Genomic DNA, 20319 nt, shown 5'->3' on the forward strand with positions numbered 1-20319 from the left:
CTAAAAAGTATGGGGTCACCAATAGCTTTTATTGTGTCTCGTTAACAGGGTGACCTCACGAGACCAAGTCACTATCATTGGTGACGGGGTAGAAGCCCCTTTAACAGTGACATGTTCAGTGCAGAGTACCTGAGAGGATGATAATGACTACATGGAATGGGGCGATCATGAGGCAGTTGTCTCAGGTAGCAAGTTTAGGGGGCAGAAAATTGTAGGAAATTAATTTAAAATATTTCTACATTTTGCCAAATATCTGTTTTGGTTTTTTTACTATTTTCCCTGTGGCTGGTGAATGTAATAAGGATCACACTTACAAGGTAAATTTCTTTCTTGCTTGAAAGCAGAAATCCCACATAGAAGATTGTTTTTTTTCTTCAAAAGGCAAGTTTTAAGCAGGAACCTTTTCTTAGCTATCTTACAAATCATTATCTCCTTTTCAAAATCTCTCTGGTTGGCAAACGCAAGTGCTGGCAAACTCAGCACAGTTAGTGTGAGATTATATATATATATATTATTATGCATTTTCTTTACTACAGTAAACATGTTGGCTATACTTATTAGAACACAACCTATTACTTCACTTAATAGAGCTACAAAGCTTGGGGCAAATCTCCATTTTTAGTACGTTAATTAATATCTGGAAGCTTGTGGTTGGACACTTCTGTGCGTTTCATCTATCTGTGGATACCGAACATTTATGCACAACAATAAAATATTGTGCTAGGATGTTTACACACAAAGTAGTGCAGACCAGCAGTATTACATAGAACATGTTTTCTTATCATTAATCTACACCAGGTTCTGTTTATGTGCTGGTAATAGACCCAGTTGCATCACGTCCGTGGTCAGCGGGTGAATCGCCCGACATTTGTTTAGAAAACAGAGGTGAAGTCTTTCCTGGCTAATTACATTCAGCGTGTAATTTCTAAACTTCACTCTGAATTTTGATTTTCAATTAACACTCCCAATTTGAAGATAATTTTCTATTTAATGTAATTGCAGGAAATAATTTATTGGTTGATTAAGGCCGAGGACCCAGTCTTCCTAAAGCAAATAGTGTGTAACAACCTCTCAGCCGGAGGCAGCTTTGCTGTATTTTTACAGCTGTGGGGTAATTTTGGGGCCATTGTTTATTGCTCAGGTTATTCTTAAGAGATTTTATTCATTTTTGGTTATTGTGTCAGGAATAATTTATTTGTCATTTACTGAGACGGGTCAATTAGTTTTGTGTTTTAATCAAAGTTCAAGAAGATTATTCATTAAACGTCTCCCAGTTTGGAGGGACATGCAGATGATATGTGATATATATGTATTATAGATTGCACCTAGCCAGGGAGTCACAGATGAGTTCCCAGTGTATTTATACACGAGATACTAATACCACTCACAGAGATGTGGAATCAGCTTATAAAGATATGTGAGACAAAGTCATCACCAATATACATAATACGGGATATCCGCAGATGTGATACAAACTATCACAACACAACTTTGCACGTTCCACAGGGAAACAAACACTTCCTATCACACAACGTGGGTATATTGTGCTTCTTATAAAGCTGACAGAGGTCTCCTGTGTACACCTCTCTGTCCATCGTCTTATTAACCCTTCATATAACACAGCGCTCACATAGTGCTGACATAGGTCTCCTGTGTACCCTCCTCTGTCCATCGTCTTATTAACCCTTCATATACTACAGAGCTCACATAGTGCTGACATAGGTCTCCTGTGTACCCCCCTCTGTCCATCATCTTATTAACCCTTCATATACTACAGCTCACATAGTGCTGACATAGGTCTCCTGTGTACCCCCCTCTGTCCATCATCTTATTAACCCTTCATATACTACAGCGCTCACATAGTGCTGACATAGGTCTCCTGTGTACCCCCCTCTGTCCATCATCTTATTAACCCTTCATATACTACAGCGCTCACATAGTGCTGACATAGGTCTCCTGTGTACCCCCCTCTGTCCATCACCTTATTAACCCTTCATATACAACAGAGCTCACATAGTGCTGACATAGGTCTCCTGTGTACACCCCTCTGTCCATCACCTTATTAACCCTTCATATACTACAGCGCTCACATAGTGCTGACATAGGTCTCCTGTGTACCCCCCTCTGTCCATCACCTTATTAACCCTTCATATAACACAGCTCACATAGTGCTGACATAGGTCTCCTGTGTACCCCTCTCTGTCCATCATCTTATTAACCCTTCATATACTACAGCTCACATAGTGCTGACATAGGTCTCCTGTGTACCCCTCTCTGTCCATCATCTTATTAACCCTTCATATACTACAGAGCTCACATAGTGCTGACATAGGTCTCCTGTGTACACCTCTCTGTCCATCGTCTTATTAACCCTTCATATAACACAGCGCTCACATAGTGCTGACATAGGTCTCCTGTGTACCCTCCTCTGTCCATCGTCTTATTAACCCTTCATATACTACAGAGCTCACAAAGTGCTGACATAGGTCTCCTGTGTACCCCCCTCTGTCCATCATCTTATTAACCCTTCATATACTACAGAGCTCACATAGTGCTGACATAGGTCTCCTGTGTACACCTCTCTGTCCATCACCTTATTAACCCTTCATATAACACAGCGCTCACATAGTGCTGACATAGGTCTCCTGTGTACCCCTCTCTGTCCATCACCTTATTAACCCTTCATAAAACACAGCGCTCACATAGTGCTGACATAGGTCTCCTGTGTACCCCCCTCTGTCCATCACCTTATTAACCCTTCATATACTACAGCGCTCACATAGTGCTGACATAGGTCTCCTGTGTACCCCCCTCTGTCCATCATCTTATTAACCCTTCATATACTACAGAGCTCACATAGTGCTGACATAGGTCTCCTGTGTACCCCTCTCTGTCCATCACCTTATTAACCCTTCATATACTACAGCGCTCACATAGTGCTGACATAGGTCTCCTGTGTACCCCCCTCTCTGTCCATCACCTTATTAACCCTTCATATACTACAGCGCTCACATAGTGCTGACATAGGTCTCCTGTGTACCCCCCTCTGTCCATCACCTTATTAACCCTTCATATACAACAGAGCTCACATAGTGCTGACATAGGTCTCCTGTGTACACCCCTCTGTCCATCACCTTATTAACCCTTCATATACTACAGCGCACACATAGTGCTGACATAGGTCTCCTGTGTACCCCCCTCTGTCCATCACCTTATTAACCCTTCATATAACACAGCTCACATAGTGCTGACATAGGTCTCCTGTGTACCCCTCTCTGTCCATCATCTTATTAACCCTTCATATACTATAGCTCACATAGTGCTGACATAGGTCTCCTGTGTACCCCTCTCTGTCCATCATCTTATTAACCCTTCATATACTACAGAGCTCACATAGTGCTGACATAGGTCTCCTGTGTACACCTCTCTGTCCATCGTCTTATTAACCCTTCATATAACACAGCGCTCACATAGTGCTGACATAGGTCTCCTGTGTACCCTCCTCTGTCCATCGTCTTATTAACCCTTCATATACTACAGAGCTCACATAGTGCTGACATAGGTCTCCTGTGTACCCCCCTCTGTCCATCATCTTATTAACCCTTCATATACTACAGAGCTCACATAGTGCTGACATAGGTCTCCTGTGTACACCTCTCTGTCCATCGTCTTATTAACCCTTCATATAACACAGCGCTCACATAGTGCTGACATAGGTCTCCTGTGTACCCTCCTCTGTCCATCGTCTTATTAACCCTTCATATACTACAGAGCTCACATAGTGCTGACATAGGTCTCCTGTGTACCCCCCTCTGTCCATCATCTTATTAACCCTTCATATACTACAGAGCTCACATAGTGCTGACATAGGTCTCCTGTGTACACCTCTCTGTCCATCACCTTATTAACCCTTCATATACTACAGCGCTCACATAGTGCTGACATAGGTCTCCTGTGTACCCCCCTCTGTCCATCACCTTATTAACCCTTCATATACTACAGCGCTCACATAGTGCTGACATAGGTCTCCTGTGTACCCCCCTCTGTCCATCATCTTATTAACCCTTCATATACAACAGCGCTCACATAGTGCTGACATAGGTCTCCTGTGTACCCCCCTCTGTCCATCACCTTATTAACCCTTCATATAACACAGCTCTCACATAGTGCTGACATAGGTCTCCTGTGTACCCCCCTCTGTCCATCACCTTATTAACCCTTCATATACTACAGCGCTCACATAGTGCTGACATAGGTCTCCTGTGTACCCCCCTCTGTCCATCATCTTATTAACCCTTCATATACTACAGCGCTCACATAGTGCTGACATAGGTCTCCTGTGTACCCCCCTCTGTCCATCATCTTATTAACCCTTCATATACAACAGCGCTCACATAGTGCTGACATAGGTCTCCTGTGTACCCCCCTCTGTCCATCACCTTATTAACCCTCTATTGTTGACAGTATTCTCACGTCAGATATATGTAATATCACCAGTAAAGTTGTGAGCTGAATGTTCCCTCTATTATGAATATATTGAGATATACGCAGGGAATTCCTAGATATCATTGTTGAACGGCTGCCAATGACCACAATACATGAATTTCAGCTATTTAGCCCGGAATTGTTACGGTTTCCAGCTGGTTTCATTTCTCTTGACAGGTTTTTAAGCTTCGTTTGGACAAGTTATATCACATCCCATTAAAAACACAAACTTTCAGCCCATAATTTGTTAAGCAAAGTATTCACCATCATTCTACAGGCAGATATCTCTCAGTTGTTGTTTTGGGTAATAGGAAATTGTAATTGTGTTTCTCTCTTTATAAGGTTCATATTGGAGAATGTGATATCCGTCCCCTGGGCATGCTGGGGCAGCGATTGTGGTGGGATAGTCTATATAGTGGGGGTCCAGTTGTATACGCTGTGTGATTGAAGTATTATAAAGATGGATCGATGGCTGATTACAACAAGGTGCCTGAAATTATCTGTGCAATACTCCTAAACATATACAATATGGAACCTCACAGAACATGAGGAAACTAACATTAAAAGCTACAATAAATACATTTCTGTGTTAGATAATGAAACCTAAGACCAGGAGAATTAATTACAATAAGCTCCAGGATTGTATTGTTAGAGAGCTGCCAGCCATAGTTTCATTTCAATCTCGGATAATTAAATTTGTTGAGAGAGTTTTTTTTTACTCTTCATTAATTGTGAGAAAAGTACAATTAGCTGTTAAATCCTATGTGAGACCTGGGTGGTTACATTAAAACTGGTGTTTAAGTTGGGAAATAAGTTAATTATTTTTTATTTTTGCACCTGATATTTCCTGCACTGAAATATTCATGAAGCCACGTGGCGGATTAGTAAGTGTGACTGTTAGGCTCATATTTCTACAGCCTTTAATCAGTATTTATTTGTCTGTAGAAATAGTCCCAGTAAGTTAACGATTTGCTAATTTGTAAAATGCCAGTGTGGTTTCCTATCTTAACTGATTTGTGCATTTTGCAAGAAAATGGTATGAAATCAATTAATGTTAAAGAGCAATTAAGGTGGGATCATATTCCCTGCGTTTCCGAGCAGTTTCTGCTTCAGAGACCCCGGGCTTTTCAGCCTGATAATGAAACTTTCCTATTTCTCTCAATCTGGGGTTGTTGGGCAGATGATGTAGAGAATGATTTTCCGGATGGTATATAAATAACTGTTTCATGTAAAACTACCGCTGTACTACAGACAAAAGCACCTACTTCTTTTTTCTTTTTTTAATATTTATTTTATATTGATAGTGAGTGGAAACCAGCAGAAATGGTGAGAAATTATTCAGAGATCTGAAGTTCTTATATGAATGGCTGATATTCCCAAACTAGGGGTCAAAGTAAAACCAACTTTGTTACTAATTCCTGACTTAAAGGTGTGTGATATGGAGCTGGGACAGAGCAATGTTCTGCAGATCTCTAGAGAGGTCAGTAATGTAATAATCTGCAGAATATATCACTATGTATCTGTCAGGGGGTAGATGGGACAGAGCAATGTTCTGCAGATCTCTAGAGAGGTCAGTAATGTAATAATCTGCAGAATATATCACTATGTATCTGTCAGGGGGTAGATGGGACAGAGCAATGTTCTGCAGATCTCTAGTGAGGTCAGTAATGTAATAATCTGCAGAATATATCACTATGTATCTGTCAGGTGGTAGATGGGACAGAGCAATGTTCTGCAGATCTCTAGAGAGGTCAGTAATGTAATAATCTGCAGAATATATCACTATGTATCTGTCAGGGGGTAGATGGGACAGAGCAATGTTCTGCAGATCTCTAGAGAGGTCAGTAATGTAATAATCTGCAGAATATATCACTATGTATCCAGTGTCAGACTGGCCTGCCGGTGAGCCGGACAATCCACCGGTAGGCCCCGACGCTGGTTGGCCACGCCCCCGGCGGGGTCCGTTAGCCCCGCCGTGTCCGTTAGCCACGCCGTGTCCGTTAGCCACGCCGTGTCCGTTAGCCACGCCGTGTCCGTTAGCCACGCCCCGCCGTGTCCGTTAGCCACGCCCCGCCGTGTCCGTTAGCCACGCCCCGCCGTGTCTGTGACTGGTAGCGGACATGCACTTTGACGCGTCTCTCAGGTACCAGACTCTTCCTAACTGCTGTATCAAGCAAAAGCAGTAGATAAGACCACCCAACAAAGGGCAGATTTAAGAAAAAATTCCAATAGCTGCATTTCTGTGGAATCTCCACTATTCCTAAGCTGCAGACCAACAAAATGACGCTTTAGCTCACAGGACTTGGGGTTAATGAATGATACTGCATGTACAGCTGCAACATTCCTTAATAATAATACTGAGGCATACTATTCAGCAGCTTTCAGTAATGTAATAATCTGCAGAATATACCACAAAGTATCTGTCAGGGGGTAGATGGGACAGAGCAATGTTCTGCATCATCATCATCAACATTTATTTATATAGCGCCAGCAAATTCCGTAGCGCTTTACAATTGGGAACAAACAGTAATAAAACAATACTGGGTAACACATACAGACAGAGAGGTAAGAAAACCCTGCTCGCAAGCTTACAATCTATGGGATCTCTAGAGAGGTCATTAATATAATAATCTGCATAATATATCAGTATATATGTTTGTTGGGGTCCATGTTTCTAGAATGTTGGTCCAGTAGGTGATTGGGCCACAAACTCAGTGGGCTGTTATGCAGGTTGCTCATAGATTGGGTCCTCTGTGTTGGGGCTCTGATAGGACCATGATTCTGACAGTGTGAAGTGTGGGGACTGAGGGGAAGGGGGTAGAGCAGGTAACATCTCAGAATTTATAAAATGTCCAGGTTGCAGTATTGCAGCCGTACAGATTTATCATAGGAATAGAGTAGCCAAGTAGAAGTCACCATGGAGTTCTGTGACTGTATAAAGCAGAAGACTGCAGGACAGCACTGGATTGGGAAGGTCAGGAGAGGTCATCCGTTAACCTCCATGTGTTGGACTATGTGCATTGATTGGAGGAAGAAACATTCAGAAAATACAGGAAGGGAATATAGTATTCATTATAATATGCACATTTCTATTTGATTCTATAAAACGTTACTTATATTTAGGTGTTTTTCACCTTAATGATTTAAGTGTCTAACAGTAGGATTCATCTGTAACAAAGTTTTGCACCAAATATCCTTTTACTGGGTCACAGTCGTAGTAATTAAATCTTTTTGCAGGAAATAAGTTTCCAGAATTCAGAATCCACATTTGTGTTTTTGCAACACAGACCTTCATCTTAAGATCTATTAATTTATTAACTCTAATTTTGCTAATGAGTTTCCAGGCATTAAATAAAACATTTTAACAAGCTAACATAGAAACCCGTTTTAAAATTTAACGTGTTTCTTTCCCTTTTTTTGGAGTCTGTGTTATTAATGCATTGACTGTGAAAGAAAGCACTGTTGTAATCAATAAAATAAGACTAAATCTGCTTTTATGGGGTCCCATGACAATAAGTATAAACTTGAAACGCATTGATGTGGAAGGATATTAATGCAGAAAAATGATATAAATTATTGAAAGGCGGGTTTTGATTTTTTTTTTTTTTTTTCAAACCAACAAATTATGATTAATTGAAGAAGTGCGTCTAGAAAAAACAGAAATTAGACTTGCATTTTCTAGTTTGAAAGTCTTTGATAGTTTGATGTACCTAATGTTGTATTAAATGCTCATAAAATGTAACATACAGACGAATGTGTCCATCCAGCCGTGTAAGTTGTATGTAGTGTTTCTCTCCATCTAGATTAGAACGTGATGCCGCACATATAGAATTGTTTTATTTTCATGGTCACTGGCCAGAGCCCATAACTGACAACATGTCATATATTTGGAAAGCCTTCTGTGCATGGCTGTATGTAGCCTGATGTCTGCAGACAATCATCCAGGAAACTCTGCTCTTCCTATTACACTTGTTCCCCCATCCTGTGTGTGAGACATATTGATACAATCAGGTGTCACTGGGTCATTATTATTACTATGAAGTGAATGCCGTGAGGATTGTCTGTGATTAACCTGCTCTGTGAGCTGATGAATCAGATAAGAAGAAGTCAGGGGGGCGTTATTCTGTTGCCCGTACTCTCCCTCAGTTCAGTGCCAATGAGCGGTAACATCATGCAAGCTGATTATTTATAGAACTGTAGATATTGGGTGTCAAGGTGCAAAATGCAAGTGTCTGTAATGTATCAATACTCTTTGATATTCTTTTTTTCCCCATCTTATATGTTTTGATGAAGTTTTCTTTTTGCAAATGAAACCACAAAGTATACAATAACACGGGGTGTTATCTCTGGCACTCTCCCAGCTTTAGAAGCCTCATTTTTTTAGCGGTTTTATCTCAGCGTTTTTAAATGTTTCTGGTTACAATAAGCACTTAAAGGATGGCTGAAATATAACATTTATATTGGAATGCAATGATATTGAGCGATGTCAGAGGTGTAGAAGGTGCCCGAGTGGTCAGATCTCGTGTGACATCCTCAGTTTGGTGTGTCAGACGCTGCACTTTAAGCATGGAGTGACAGGCGTGTGATGCCACCCTGAGTAATACAGAATAGTACAAGCATAAGAGAGGGGATCTCTGTGATGAACATACGTGTACAACTATTTTCTTTTTTTACCACTGGTCTGATTGTCACTGTGAAAAGAGATATATTTACACCTGTAATAGTAATATTTCATATGGGTGATTATGGTTTTAGTTGTTGTGTTGCTGTACTAGGATTGCAGATCTGCACCTGAACATTTTATGAGAAAATAGACATAGCGATTAGGGCCCGGGGGTAGCAGGCATTAGGGCCCGGAGGTAGCAGACATTAGGGCCTGGAGGTAGCAGGCATTAGGGCCCGGAGGTAGCAGACATTAGGGCCTGGAGGTAGCAGTATTAGGGCCCGGAGGTAGCAGACATTAGGGCCCAGGGGTAGCAGTTATTAGGTTCAGGAGGTAGCAGACATTAGGGCCCAGGGGTAGCAGACATTAGGGCCCGGGGATAGCAGACATTAGGGCCCGGGGATAGCAGACATTAGGGCCCGGGGGTAGCAGACATTAGGGCCTGGGGGTAGCAGACATTACCCGGGGGTAGCAGTCATTAGGGCCCGGCGGTAGCAGACCTTAGGGCCCGGAGGTAGCAGTCATTAGGGCCCGGAGGTAGCAGACATTAGGGCCCGGAGGTAGCAGACATTAGGGCCCGGAGGTAGCAGACATTAGGGCCCGGAGGTAGCAGACATTAGGGCCCGGAGGTAGCAGACATTAGGGCCCGGGGGTAGCAGACATTAGGGCCCGGGGATAGCAGACATTAGGGCCCGGGGATAGCAGACATTAGGGCCCGGGGGTAGCAGACATTAGGGCCCGGGGGTAGCAGACATTACCCGGGGGTAGCAGACCTTAGGGCCCGGAGGTAGCAGTCATTAGGGCCCAGAGGTAGCAGTCATTAGGGCCCAGAGGTAGCAGACATTAGGGCCCGGGGGTAGCAGACATTAATGCCCAGGGGGTAGCAGACATTAATGCCCAGGGGGTAGCAGACATTAGGGCCCGGAGGTAGCAGACATTAGGGCCCGGAGGTAGCAGACATTAGGGCCCGGAGGTAGCAGACATTAGGGCCCGGGGGTAGCAGACATTAGGGCCCGGGGATAGCAGACATTAGGGCCCGGGGGTAGCAGACATTAGGGCCCGGGGGTAGCAGACATTACCCGGGGGTAGCAGTCATTAGGGCCCGGCGGTAGCAGACCTTAGGGCCCGGAGGTAGCAGTCATTGGGGCCCGGAGGTAGCAGACATTAGGGCCCGGAGGTAGCAGACATTAGGGCCCGGAGGTAGTAGACATTAGGGCCCGGGGGTAGCAGACATTAATGCCCAGGGGGTAGCAGTCATTAGGGCCCAGGAGGTAGCAGTCATTAGGGCCCGGGGGTAGCAGACATTAGGGCCCGGGGGATAGCAGACATTAGGGCCCGGGGGATAGCAGTCATTAGGGCCCGGGGGATAGCAGTCATTAGGGCCCGGGGGATAGCAGTCATTAGGGCCCGGGGGATAGCAGACATTAGGGCCCGGGGGATAGCAGACATTAGGGCCCGGGGGATAGCAGACATTAGGGCCCGGGGGTAGCAGTCATTAGGGCACGGGGATAGCAGACATTAGGGCCCGGGGGTAGCAGTCATTAGGGCCCGGGGTAGCAGACATTAGGGCCCGGGGGTAGCAGACATTAGGGCCCGGGGGTAGCAGACATTAGGGCCCGGGGGTAGCAGACATTAGGGCCCGGGGGTAGCAGACATTAGGGCTCGGGGGTAGCAGACATTAGGGCCCGGGGGTAGCAGTCATTAGGGCCCGGGGGTAGCAGACATTAGGGCTCGGGGGTAGCAGTCATTAGGGCCCGGGGGTAGCAGACATTAGGGCCCGGGGGTAGCAGACATTAGGGCCCGGGGGTAGCAGACATTAGGGCCCGGGGATAGCAGTCATTAGGGCCCGGGGGTAGCAGACATTAGGGCTCGGGGGTAGCAGTCATTAGGGCCCGGGGGTAGCAGACATTAGGGCCCGGGGGTAGCAGACATTAGGGCCCGGGGGATAGCAGACATTAGGGCCCGGGGATAGCAGTCATTAGGGCCCGGGGGTAGCAGACATTAGGGCTCGGGGGTAGCAGTCATTAGGGCCCGGGGGTAGCAGACATTAGGGCCCGGGGGTAGCAGACATTAGGGCCCGGGGGATAGCAGACATTAGGGCCCGGGGGTAGCAGTCATTAGGGCACGGGGATAGCAGACATTAGGGCCCGGGGGTAGCAGACATTAGGGCCCGGGGTAGCAGACATTAGGGCCACTTCAGCAGCTGTTACCTTAATCTGTGAATTCATGTTGATACGTCCTAACATCCTAACACCTCTTTGTTTTCCTTGTATTCAGAAGGATGTCGTCCAATCCGGCCACCTCTCCATTCACGTGTAAAACTGATGGAGAGGAGGAGATGACCGGAGACCTGGCTTCACGGGATCCAGAGGATAATGATGACCAGCACCTGGGCACTCACCTGCCTCTGCACACCCTCCTACACAACAAACCTCACTCTGAGGAGCTCACATCACTCCAGGCTGACGTTGACTGGGAGAGTATGATCTCCTCCCAGCATAGAATGGTAAGATCTCTGTGTCCTTGTGTCTGCTCTTCCCACCTCTTGGTCTTATTTGCAGACAGCCCAGGAGCTCATAGTCTTAAAATGCAGAAAACTAACATTACGTCCACAAACCATGCGAACAGTGGAATCACCAGCAGCAAAAAGAATCGGAAGTTAAATTAGACATTTCTATAGGTACAGACACAAGTGTTCAAAGACTGGTATCCTGTCCGCGCTGACTGCGTGGTAATCACAGCGGTAACTGAGCACAAGATAGGGATAATTGATTTGTGGCTTCGCATGTTTGTTGCTATGTCAGTGTAGCTATTCTTGGTCCATGACCCAGTTATATAGTAACATAGGATGGGGCCATAGATATGGGCTTCCATCAAGTCTAGTCTTAAGTAGACTAAGGAGTTGTCATGTGTTAATGGACTGTACAAGTTTGCCCCTCTGATAGTAAATAACCCTGTTGCATTCAGGGTAGGGATCACCAATCCCTATTTTTAGTTCAAGCTGTGTTCACCACAGAGCACTGGGAACATGCCACGAGCTGAGCTTAGATCCCCCATGTGTATGAATGGCAGCATTGATATGAATTATCTCCATAAGACAGAACGTCACTAGCACAGTTTGTGTTGTAAGTCAGTTCTGGTCTCTCGGTTGCATTGTGCTCACCTGGCCGTTACAATTACAGGGACGTATAAACAGTAATTATCTTCTAGTCACAGTGTCCCTAAGAAGAACGTAGGTGTGGGAGCCCATCCTGTTATCCAGCCGGAGGGAATCTTATATCTATACGGCGTCTGTTATGTGACTGACAGATATATTCCATATTGCAGAGAAAATAGTTCTTATGGTAACAAAATTTCTGCAGAGAATTGTCCTGAAGATGTGTTCCAGTATCATCAGCTAATATAATGATTTCATTACTAATTAACACTTTACTAGTTATTGGCATATTGGTGACATTTCACCCACTCTCCCATAGACACAGTGTTGTACTGAAGCTGTAGAGTAGATACAATGTATCCCCCTAAACCACAATAGTTTCATCTTGCTAAGTATTCAGGGTTTGGAAAGTGAGGTCATAGGATGAGATCATCGTTATAAATCAAGGCGTTCTCAGACGTCGGTGATTGATGACAATATGGCGTCCTGATTAATGGAAGGTACAAGTGGCTCACCGCTTGTCATTCAGTCGGGACGCTACGTTTGCTGTTCGCGGAGGATAGAATTGTAAATACACAGTTACCTCCTGCTCGAATATCATATCTGACAGGAGATGATCATCAGCGCACACTGGGCCGTCTGTCAGTCTCTGCTCATTATTATAAATGATTCCCTATATATGTTATTGTATTATTATTATTATTATACAGCGTCACATCTGACAGCTGTTGTTTGCTGAGCGCAATTATGCATAAAAATACTGAACAATTAGTTACTTTCACATAACATAGTGACCTAAACAAGTACATGCTGTAGCAGCACGTGTCTCTGTCCATTTATACTGTATATTGCAGTGTTGCTAACCTGTGACACTCCAGGTGTTGTGAAACTACAAGTCCCAGCATGCTTTGCCAATATATAGCAGCTTATTCCTGGAAGGGTATGCTGGGACTTGTAGTTTCACAACACCTGGAGTGTCACAGGTTAGCCAACACTGGTATATTGGATCGTTCTGCTACATGAGTGCAGAGTACGCTGTAAATACATTGGGCTTCCATACTGGAACATTGTAGATGTGTGTAGCTGTCATTTCATAGGGTGACTGTGCTGAGCGCCCTGTAATACATGGCTGACATCCATTATCCAGTAACAAGCTGTAATAAACAGTCTACAAGTGATGAATTAGTGCCCGTCTCCGATGGTGCGTGCTACCTGCTGGAGGCATTGCACCAGGAGATGTAAACGCCAAATACACGCTAAGACACAGCAGCATGGTACACACGATTCTCACCGCAGGTGCCAAGGTCAAAACATACAGGTCATGCTCATTTTAACATGTTTTAAAAGATACATAACATGCAACACTCTTCAAAAATGTCCATGTAAGCTGGCACCGGTTGCTACATGATATAAACATGTAATATTCTTGCTGTGCAATTATATACCTATATAATATATGTATATATTAATATTACCAACCAAAATCCACCACTGCAAGGTAAGAAGGTCCTGCAATCAATCTGTTTCAAACAAATAAATATGTCTCTGTATGTAATGTACATGTAACGTCCTGGAGAGGGTCTGGCGTGTTAATCAGCAGGCTCTGTGTAGCGTGTTCTCCTCAGCGCAGCGTAACAATACCGGATGAGGATTATTACAGGATACATATTTTGCTTAGTAGAATTGATGTGAATAGAAAGTAATGAGGATGTGTCAGCCACAATGGATCCTGATTAATCATTTCTACATTAAAATGTATTACCAGAACAATGTTTGCTCCCAGCAATATTAACGTATTATCTGTTCACACACTCAGATGTGTCGTTCTACAATAGAAAATATTGAAACACTAAACAGATTATGAATATTGAGAGACCCGCGTGTGTTTCTGCGCTATCACCCATTGGCTGCATCGGTGGCGGAATATTCACTGGTCTCTGTGGTAAACGTGTTCTCTGTACTCTATACTATAGCCACTGACGCACCAAATATAGTACTTGCGGTGGTTACCAGAGCAACCAATGATATCTCTAATAACACAACGCACTGTGAGCGCATCCTAGGTAGAACGCAATTGTTGTACGTTCTGTGTAAAATGAAAATAGAATCCAGATATGACTGGTTTAAGCCAGTGATTAGTATAAAGTATTATAAAGCCACTTAGGGGGGACAATTATAGATCCGCTCCTCTCTGGAACCTGGGTTCTACTCCATGCAGCCATTTTTATGGAGTTTTGTGGTTAGTCTGACAACTGGGCCTCTGCAACCACAGTCACAGACATTGCAGACATTGCGGCTTCTCATTGGTCCTCCCACTCAAACCCTCGTCCCGCAGCTCCCCCCCCAAACCCTCGTCCCACAGCTCCCCCCCGCCCAAACGCTCGTCCTCCAGCTCCCCCCCCAAACCCTCTTCCTGCAGCTCCCCCCCCCCCAAACCCTCTTCCTGCAGCTCCCCCCCCCCAAACCCTCTTCCTGCAGCTCCCCCCCCAAACCCTCTTCCTGCAGCTCCCCCCCCCCAAACCCTCGTCCTGCAGCTCCCCCCCCCAAACCCTCGTCCTGCAGCTCCCCCCCGCCCAAACGCTCGTCCTGCAGCTCCCCCCCGCCCAAACCCTCGTCCTGCAGCTCCCCCCCCCCCAAACCCTCGTCCTGCAGCTCCCCCCCGCCCAAACCCTCGTCCTGCAGCTCCCCCCCGCCCAAACCCTCGTCCTGCAGCTCCCCCCCGCCCAAACCCTCGTCCTGCAGCTCCCCCCCGCCCAAACCCTCGTCCTGCAGCTCCCCCCCGCCCAAACCCTCGTCCTGCAGCTCCCCCCCGCCCAAACCCTCGTCCTGCAGCTCCCCCTCCCCAAACCCTCGTCCTGCAGCTCCCCCTCCCCAAACCCTCGTCCTGCAGCTCCCCCTCCCCAAACCCTCGTCCTGCAGCTCCCCCCCCAGACCCTCGTCCTGCAGCTCCCCCCTTCCCCAAAATCCTTGTCCTGCAGCTCCCCCCCCAGACCCTCGTCCTGCAGCTCCCCCTTTCCCCAAAATCCTCGTCCTGCAGCTCCCCCCCCCCCAAAATCCTCGTCCTGCAGCTCCCCCCCCCCAAAATCCTCGTCCTGCAGCTCCCCCCCCAAACCCCCGTCTAGCAGCTCCCCAAACCCAGTCCTGCAGCTCTCGCCCTAAACCCCCCGTCCTGCAGCTCTCGCCCCAAACCCCCTGTCCTGCAGCTCTCGCCCCAAACCCCCAGTCCTGCAGCTCTCGCCCCAAACCCCTCGTCCTGCAGCTCTCGCCCCAAAAACCCCGTCCTGCAGCTCTCGTCCCAAAAACCCCGTCCTGCAGCTCTTGCCCCAAAAACCCTGTCCTGTAGCTCTCGCCCCAAAACCCCCAGCTCTCATTAGCAATAATGGCCCTACACAAACTATTATAATGTTTCAGTATAATGTCCCTTCATCGTGTTGAATGTCAGTTAGAGGCTGTATCTGTTAAACTGTATGAAGAGTAAGTTGTGATGTCATGTCTTATAATGGGTGAGTTCTGATGTCATCACTCCAGTGCTCGTACTGTAATTTATGATGTATATCGGAGGACCCCTCGGATTTCTGTGTCAGCTACAGCCGTGTGCTTCATATGGTCACACGACCCCCCCATATATGTTATGTGTCTGACACCACATATTGGGGGCCACAAGCCCTGGGACTTGATTGCGTTGAGTGACACATTCATCCGCTTCCATGAACAATGACGTTGCACTTGGAGTGAATTGTCTTCTTCATTCCCAGGTATCCAGTATATCATTGCTATATATTCAGGCTCCTACCCCCCAGTAATTCCTCTGTCCCATCTAAATGCTAGCCCCCCTCACAGCGGGAACAGCCTGTAAGCTGGTAATATCCGGACAATGAGTATAATTGTATACACTATATACAAAGAGTTCCCACTTCTTCCAGAGGGTAACAGTTGTGAATGTTGTTTCTTAGTGTTTTATAAATTCCACGCCCTAAACAAAGTGTCTGTAGGTTTGTGTACAGCTCCGTCCAGCCAACGCCCAGAACAATTAAAATACACGGAGCCTTATCATCCAGAAAATGCATTGGCTGAAAGCGACCGTACTCCCCTCTGATATCGCACATTGCTTTCCACAAGGGATCCTGTGTATTCTGTGTGTCTACAAGCCAAAATATTTTGTTTAAACTCCCACCCCACTCTATTTCCCAGCTGTGTACTTATATGGAGTAATAAAGGGATTTAACAAATAGGAAATAACAGCTGCCTCCCGAATTACTCTCTGAGCAGCTTTTTATTTGACAGATCCCACAATTTGTTGCAACTGGAATTCCAGGCCACAGCGGCAACGGCGAAACAATGCACCAGGCCTCCGATCCCTGCGCTCGCTGCTCGTTAACCCTTGTGGCTGCGGACTGTGGTAAACGGCCCGTGTACCCTTAGAGTTGTCACTGGTGGGTAAGTGGCCCCGTCTGATTACCCACTAATCTCTCATCTTCTTATTACGGGGTACATAAACCCTTCATGTTCTGTACTCAGGGGGGCAGTTATCAGACACTATAGAACTAGGAAAGCTTTGGACATTGTGAGATCCTCGCGGACTGAGTCTCGTACAGCCGACATATATGGTTTACCATAAAAGAATAAGTTTGTGTTCTTTCGGACGGGGTTTGAACTAGGCATGTAATCCTGTTGTACATCGTTGCAGAATATGTTGGTGCTTTATCAATAACAGTGAAATCGGAATATTATTAGCTATTTTATCTTAACTGCTAAATGTTCAGTTGAATTGCCCCAAATCAGAGTCTTATAGGGTCTGATCTTCCATATATCCATAAACACATACACTCTTATCTGGTCCTGTCTGATACATTGTCCCACCGAGCCCGGCCATGCGTCCAGTTCACTCACAGCCGCAAGACGTCATTTTTCTACCACGTCACACAGTAGAATTTGTTGTGTCCTTGTCACACTCCTGGGAGATGGCGAAACTAAGAGAGGGCTGAGCGCTGTGTTCTCAGATAACTGTCCATGGAACATCGCCAGGATTCATGTGCTCTCCTATGATAATCTCTGTCTCTTTTTTATTATTCAACTAAATAAAAAATTCACTTGCTGAATTCTTAACCTCTTATACCTACAAGACACATCGTGCTAAATAGATGATAAATGATGGTCATAATCACAAGAGAGATGTGTGTGTATGAACAAAGTGTCAGCAGCTGAGTACACAACTGGACACAAAGTAACCGCAGGGTCATCCCTTACTGATGGGATACAATGTAACACAAACACATGGGTAACATTATTACATTGCACCTAAAATTACACGATTATTAAAAATTCACTGGGAACCGAATAATATGAAACTCCATAAACCTTAGTCTAAAAGTGACACTCTGCTCCATGATTAGATGTCACATGTCACCTTTCAGCCAATCAGAAGTAAGTATCATTATAGGAACAAAGGGCCTAATTTAGGAGTAAGTCCAACTAATAGGTACAACCTGGAATCTATTTACAACATCGTCAGGTAGGAACAGGGTATCGCAAATTGCTGTTAGTGCTATTCTGTTAGAACCGATGACCTTGGACAGATGAGGCGCTGGTGAGGGTCAGCTTGGGAAAGAGGACTCAGTATGGTTTGTCCACTGGCGATAGCGTGAGCTGCGGCGAGTGAGCAGTTACAGATAAATTGCACATCTAAGCTCTGTGTATATGGAAATTCATGAATATATTTGTAAATGTTTGAGGAGTGAAAGAAATTTGAGATGAGAATTTTTTAATCGGGGAGGTGTCATGTACATCAGACTTCCTGTTGGTAACCGGAATGAAGGTCACTGCAGGAACAAATATGTCCCATCTCTCTCTATATATACATATATATATATATTATGCTCTTTAACTACCTGCTGGGAATTGCAGTAGCCATTTGATAATTAAAGATCTCCAGCTGCTTTGGCACTGAAGGGGTTACCTGTCATTTCTTTAATAAGCACATTTGGGGTGAAGCCCTTGTGATTTCAGCTTACAACAGGGGATTTGGGGTTCAGCCCGGTCTTCACCTGTGCCCCAGACCAACAGAATAATCATACAACAAGTTGCAGCTTTGATTTATCAGATGTCATTTGTTCCACCCATTATATTATCCACTTTCCTGTAATGTAAACTCCCCTTTTCTAAGTAGTTTCTGTGCCTCATCCCACAACAATTCCCGGGATGTGTAACATATTTTACATACATAGCAGCAGAAAGGTAAACACCGTTCTTTCTCAAATCCATCGTTATTCTTCAAACATTTATATTTTGGGATAAATACATTAATAAAAGGGCCAGACTTAATATTCAGCTGAACCTATTACACAAAAACTAATTATCATTTTTAATATAATCATATGATTTCTTGGAGAGAGATGACTATTAGCAGGAGAAGACGCTTTTAATTTGATCTTTTTTCCAGTCTGCCTTGTTAATTGATGGTGTATGTAAGTGATCAAAGTTGGCTGATTTGCATAGTGCTCTACATCAAACACTCAAACATCCTCTGGGGTCCTCAGAGAAACACTTTCACAGCAAAACAGCCATAGAAAAAAAAAAAGAGCCAAAGGGGGGGATTGTGCTTGGGGGTTGGCAGAGCCCCCAAATCCTGGAACGAGTCTACGTGGCTCTTTAACGCTCTTGGCGCTGCAGTCATCGTGTGATCTGACTATATTTCTACCCATCTGCTGACTTTGTCTACAGGTGGCAACTCCTTAATGTGGGGCGTCCAAAGTGGCTCAGGAGCCAACATGGCGGCATGAAGCCCGGGGTGTCTGGGTATTGTCCAAGCTCGCAGCGATAAGTGATATCTACATGCGTCAGTTTTTCCGTTAACCGAGCACATTCTCCTGATCTCCTATCTGGAGTACAGGGCTGTTAATTACTAACAAGGATCCACTGATGTAATAGTTACAGATCCTCCTTAATGAACAATCTCAGATTGTTGCCAATATCAACCAGTTGGCTTAATATAGCAGTGTGTGGCTGCAAAGTATCCCTATCATTATCAGCAATATGGGGACACAGAGAAAATCCTGAAAACATGACGTATTTGGGTTTCCTGAGGATCCTATAAATCTGAAGCTCAGTAAAAATAATATACATGTTTATCCTTTATAAACTGCAATATTTGTACAAATATATCCATGAGAAGTGTTTGCCTGGTGTGCATAGTATGGGTGAGGTATCAGCCTCTGCAGTAATCTTATTGACAGTAAGTCAGATCTGCTTAGAAAATAATGTTCCCCCTGATTTACCTCATTATATTTAGATTTGAGAGGTTATCACACTTTTGAAGATGTTTCTATAAAGTTAGTTGTGTGTTACTGCAGTTATACGACAAGTTATCGCACTGTTCACGTCTGACTTATTCCATATTGACGCCAATGTTTCTTTCTTAGGACTCGGAGAACAATAAACTACGTTCCCTATATTCCTTCCGAACCACATCTACCTCCCCCCACAAGCCTGACGAAGGGGCTCGCGAGCGCTGCGATCTTATGACCAGTGTTAATTTCGGGACGCCAGAACGACGCAAGGGAAGCCTGGCGGACGTGGTGGATACCCTGAAACAGAAGAAACTAGAAGAGATGACGAGGACGGAACAGGAGGGTGAGTACAGATCCCACGGGGGAGGGTGAGAGCCTGAGAAGTACATAAGTAGCTGGGAAATGATTACACGTATGTTACCATGGAAACACGCCATGAGTGATATCTGTTCCCTTGGCATATAATTAGAGAGCATGGTTCATTTGGGCACACACTTGACTGGATGAATTGAGATTTTGTTTGGTTTCTCTTTGCGCTCTCCGAGGGCTGGTGCCGCGCTCAGATCCGTGCAGCCTTTAGCCAGCTGCGCGATGCTCAGTTACCCCTCGTTACACCATGTAGATCACATTACAGCAGCTGGATGTATATGATGGAGATCGGGGATACTTAGTATCTTGTACCGTTCCTGTGTTATACAAACAGTATTTTATGTATTTAGAGATTTTCT

The 20319-nt window shown here is 45.1% G+C and overlaps 1 protein-coding gene across 6 annotated transcripts in view; it reads left to right on the forward strand.

The window, feature by feature from the left end:
• The window catches only part of SOX6 (SRY-box transcription factor 6), a 307461-nt gene that overhangs the window by 127994 nt on the left and 159148 nt on the right, over positions 1-20319 (forward strand). For all 6 annotated transcript variants that reach the window (XM_075187593.1, XM_075187597.1, XM_075187595.1 and 3 more), the window contains 2 exons: positions 11426-11654; positions 19724-19934. In XM_075187593.1, the coding sequence (XP_075043694.1) occupies positions 11426-11654; positions 19724-19934 (440 nt within the window). The remainder of the gene's footprint in view (positions 1-11425; positions 11655-19723; positions 19935-20319) is intronic.

The sequence above is a fragment of the Mixophyes fleayi genome, chromosome 10 (genome assembly GCF_038048845.1).
Source record: "Mixophyes fleayi isolate aMixFle1 chromosome 10, aMixFle1.hap1, whole genome shotgun sequence".
NCBI classification, from domain to species: domain Eukaryota; kingdom Metazoa; phylum Chordata; class Amphibia; order Anura; family Limnodynastidae; genus Mixophyes; species Mixophyes fleayi.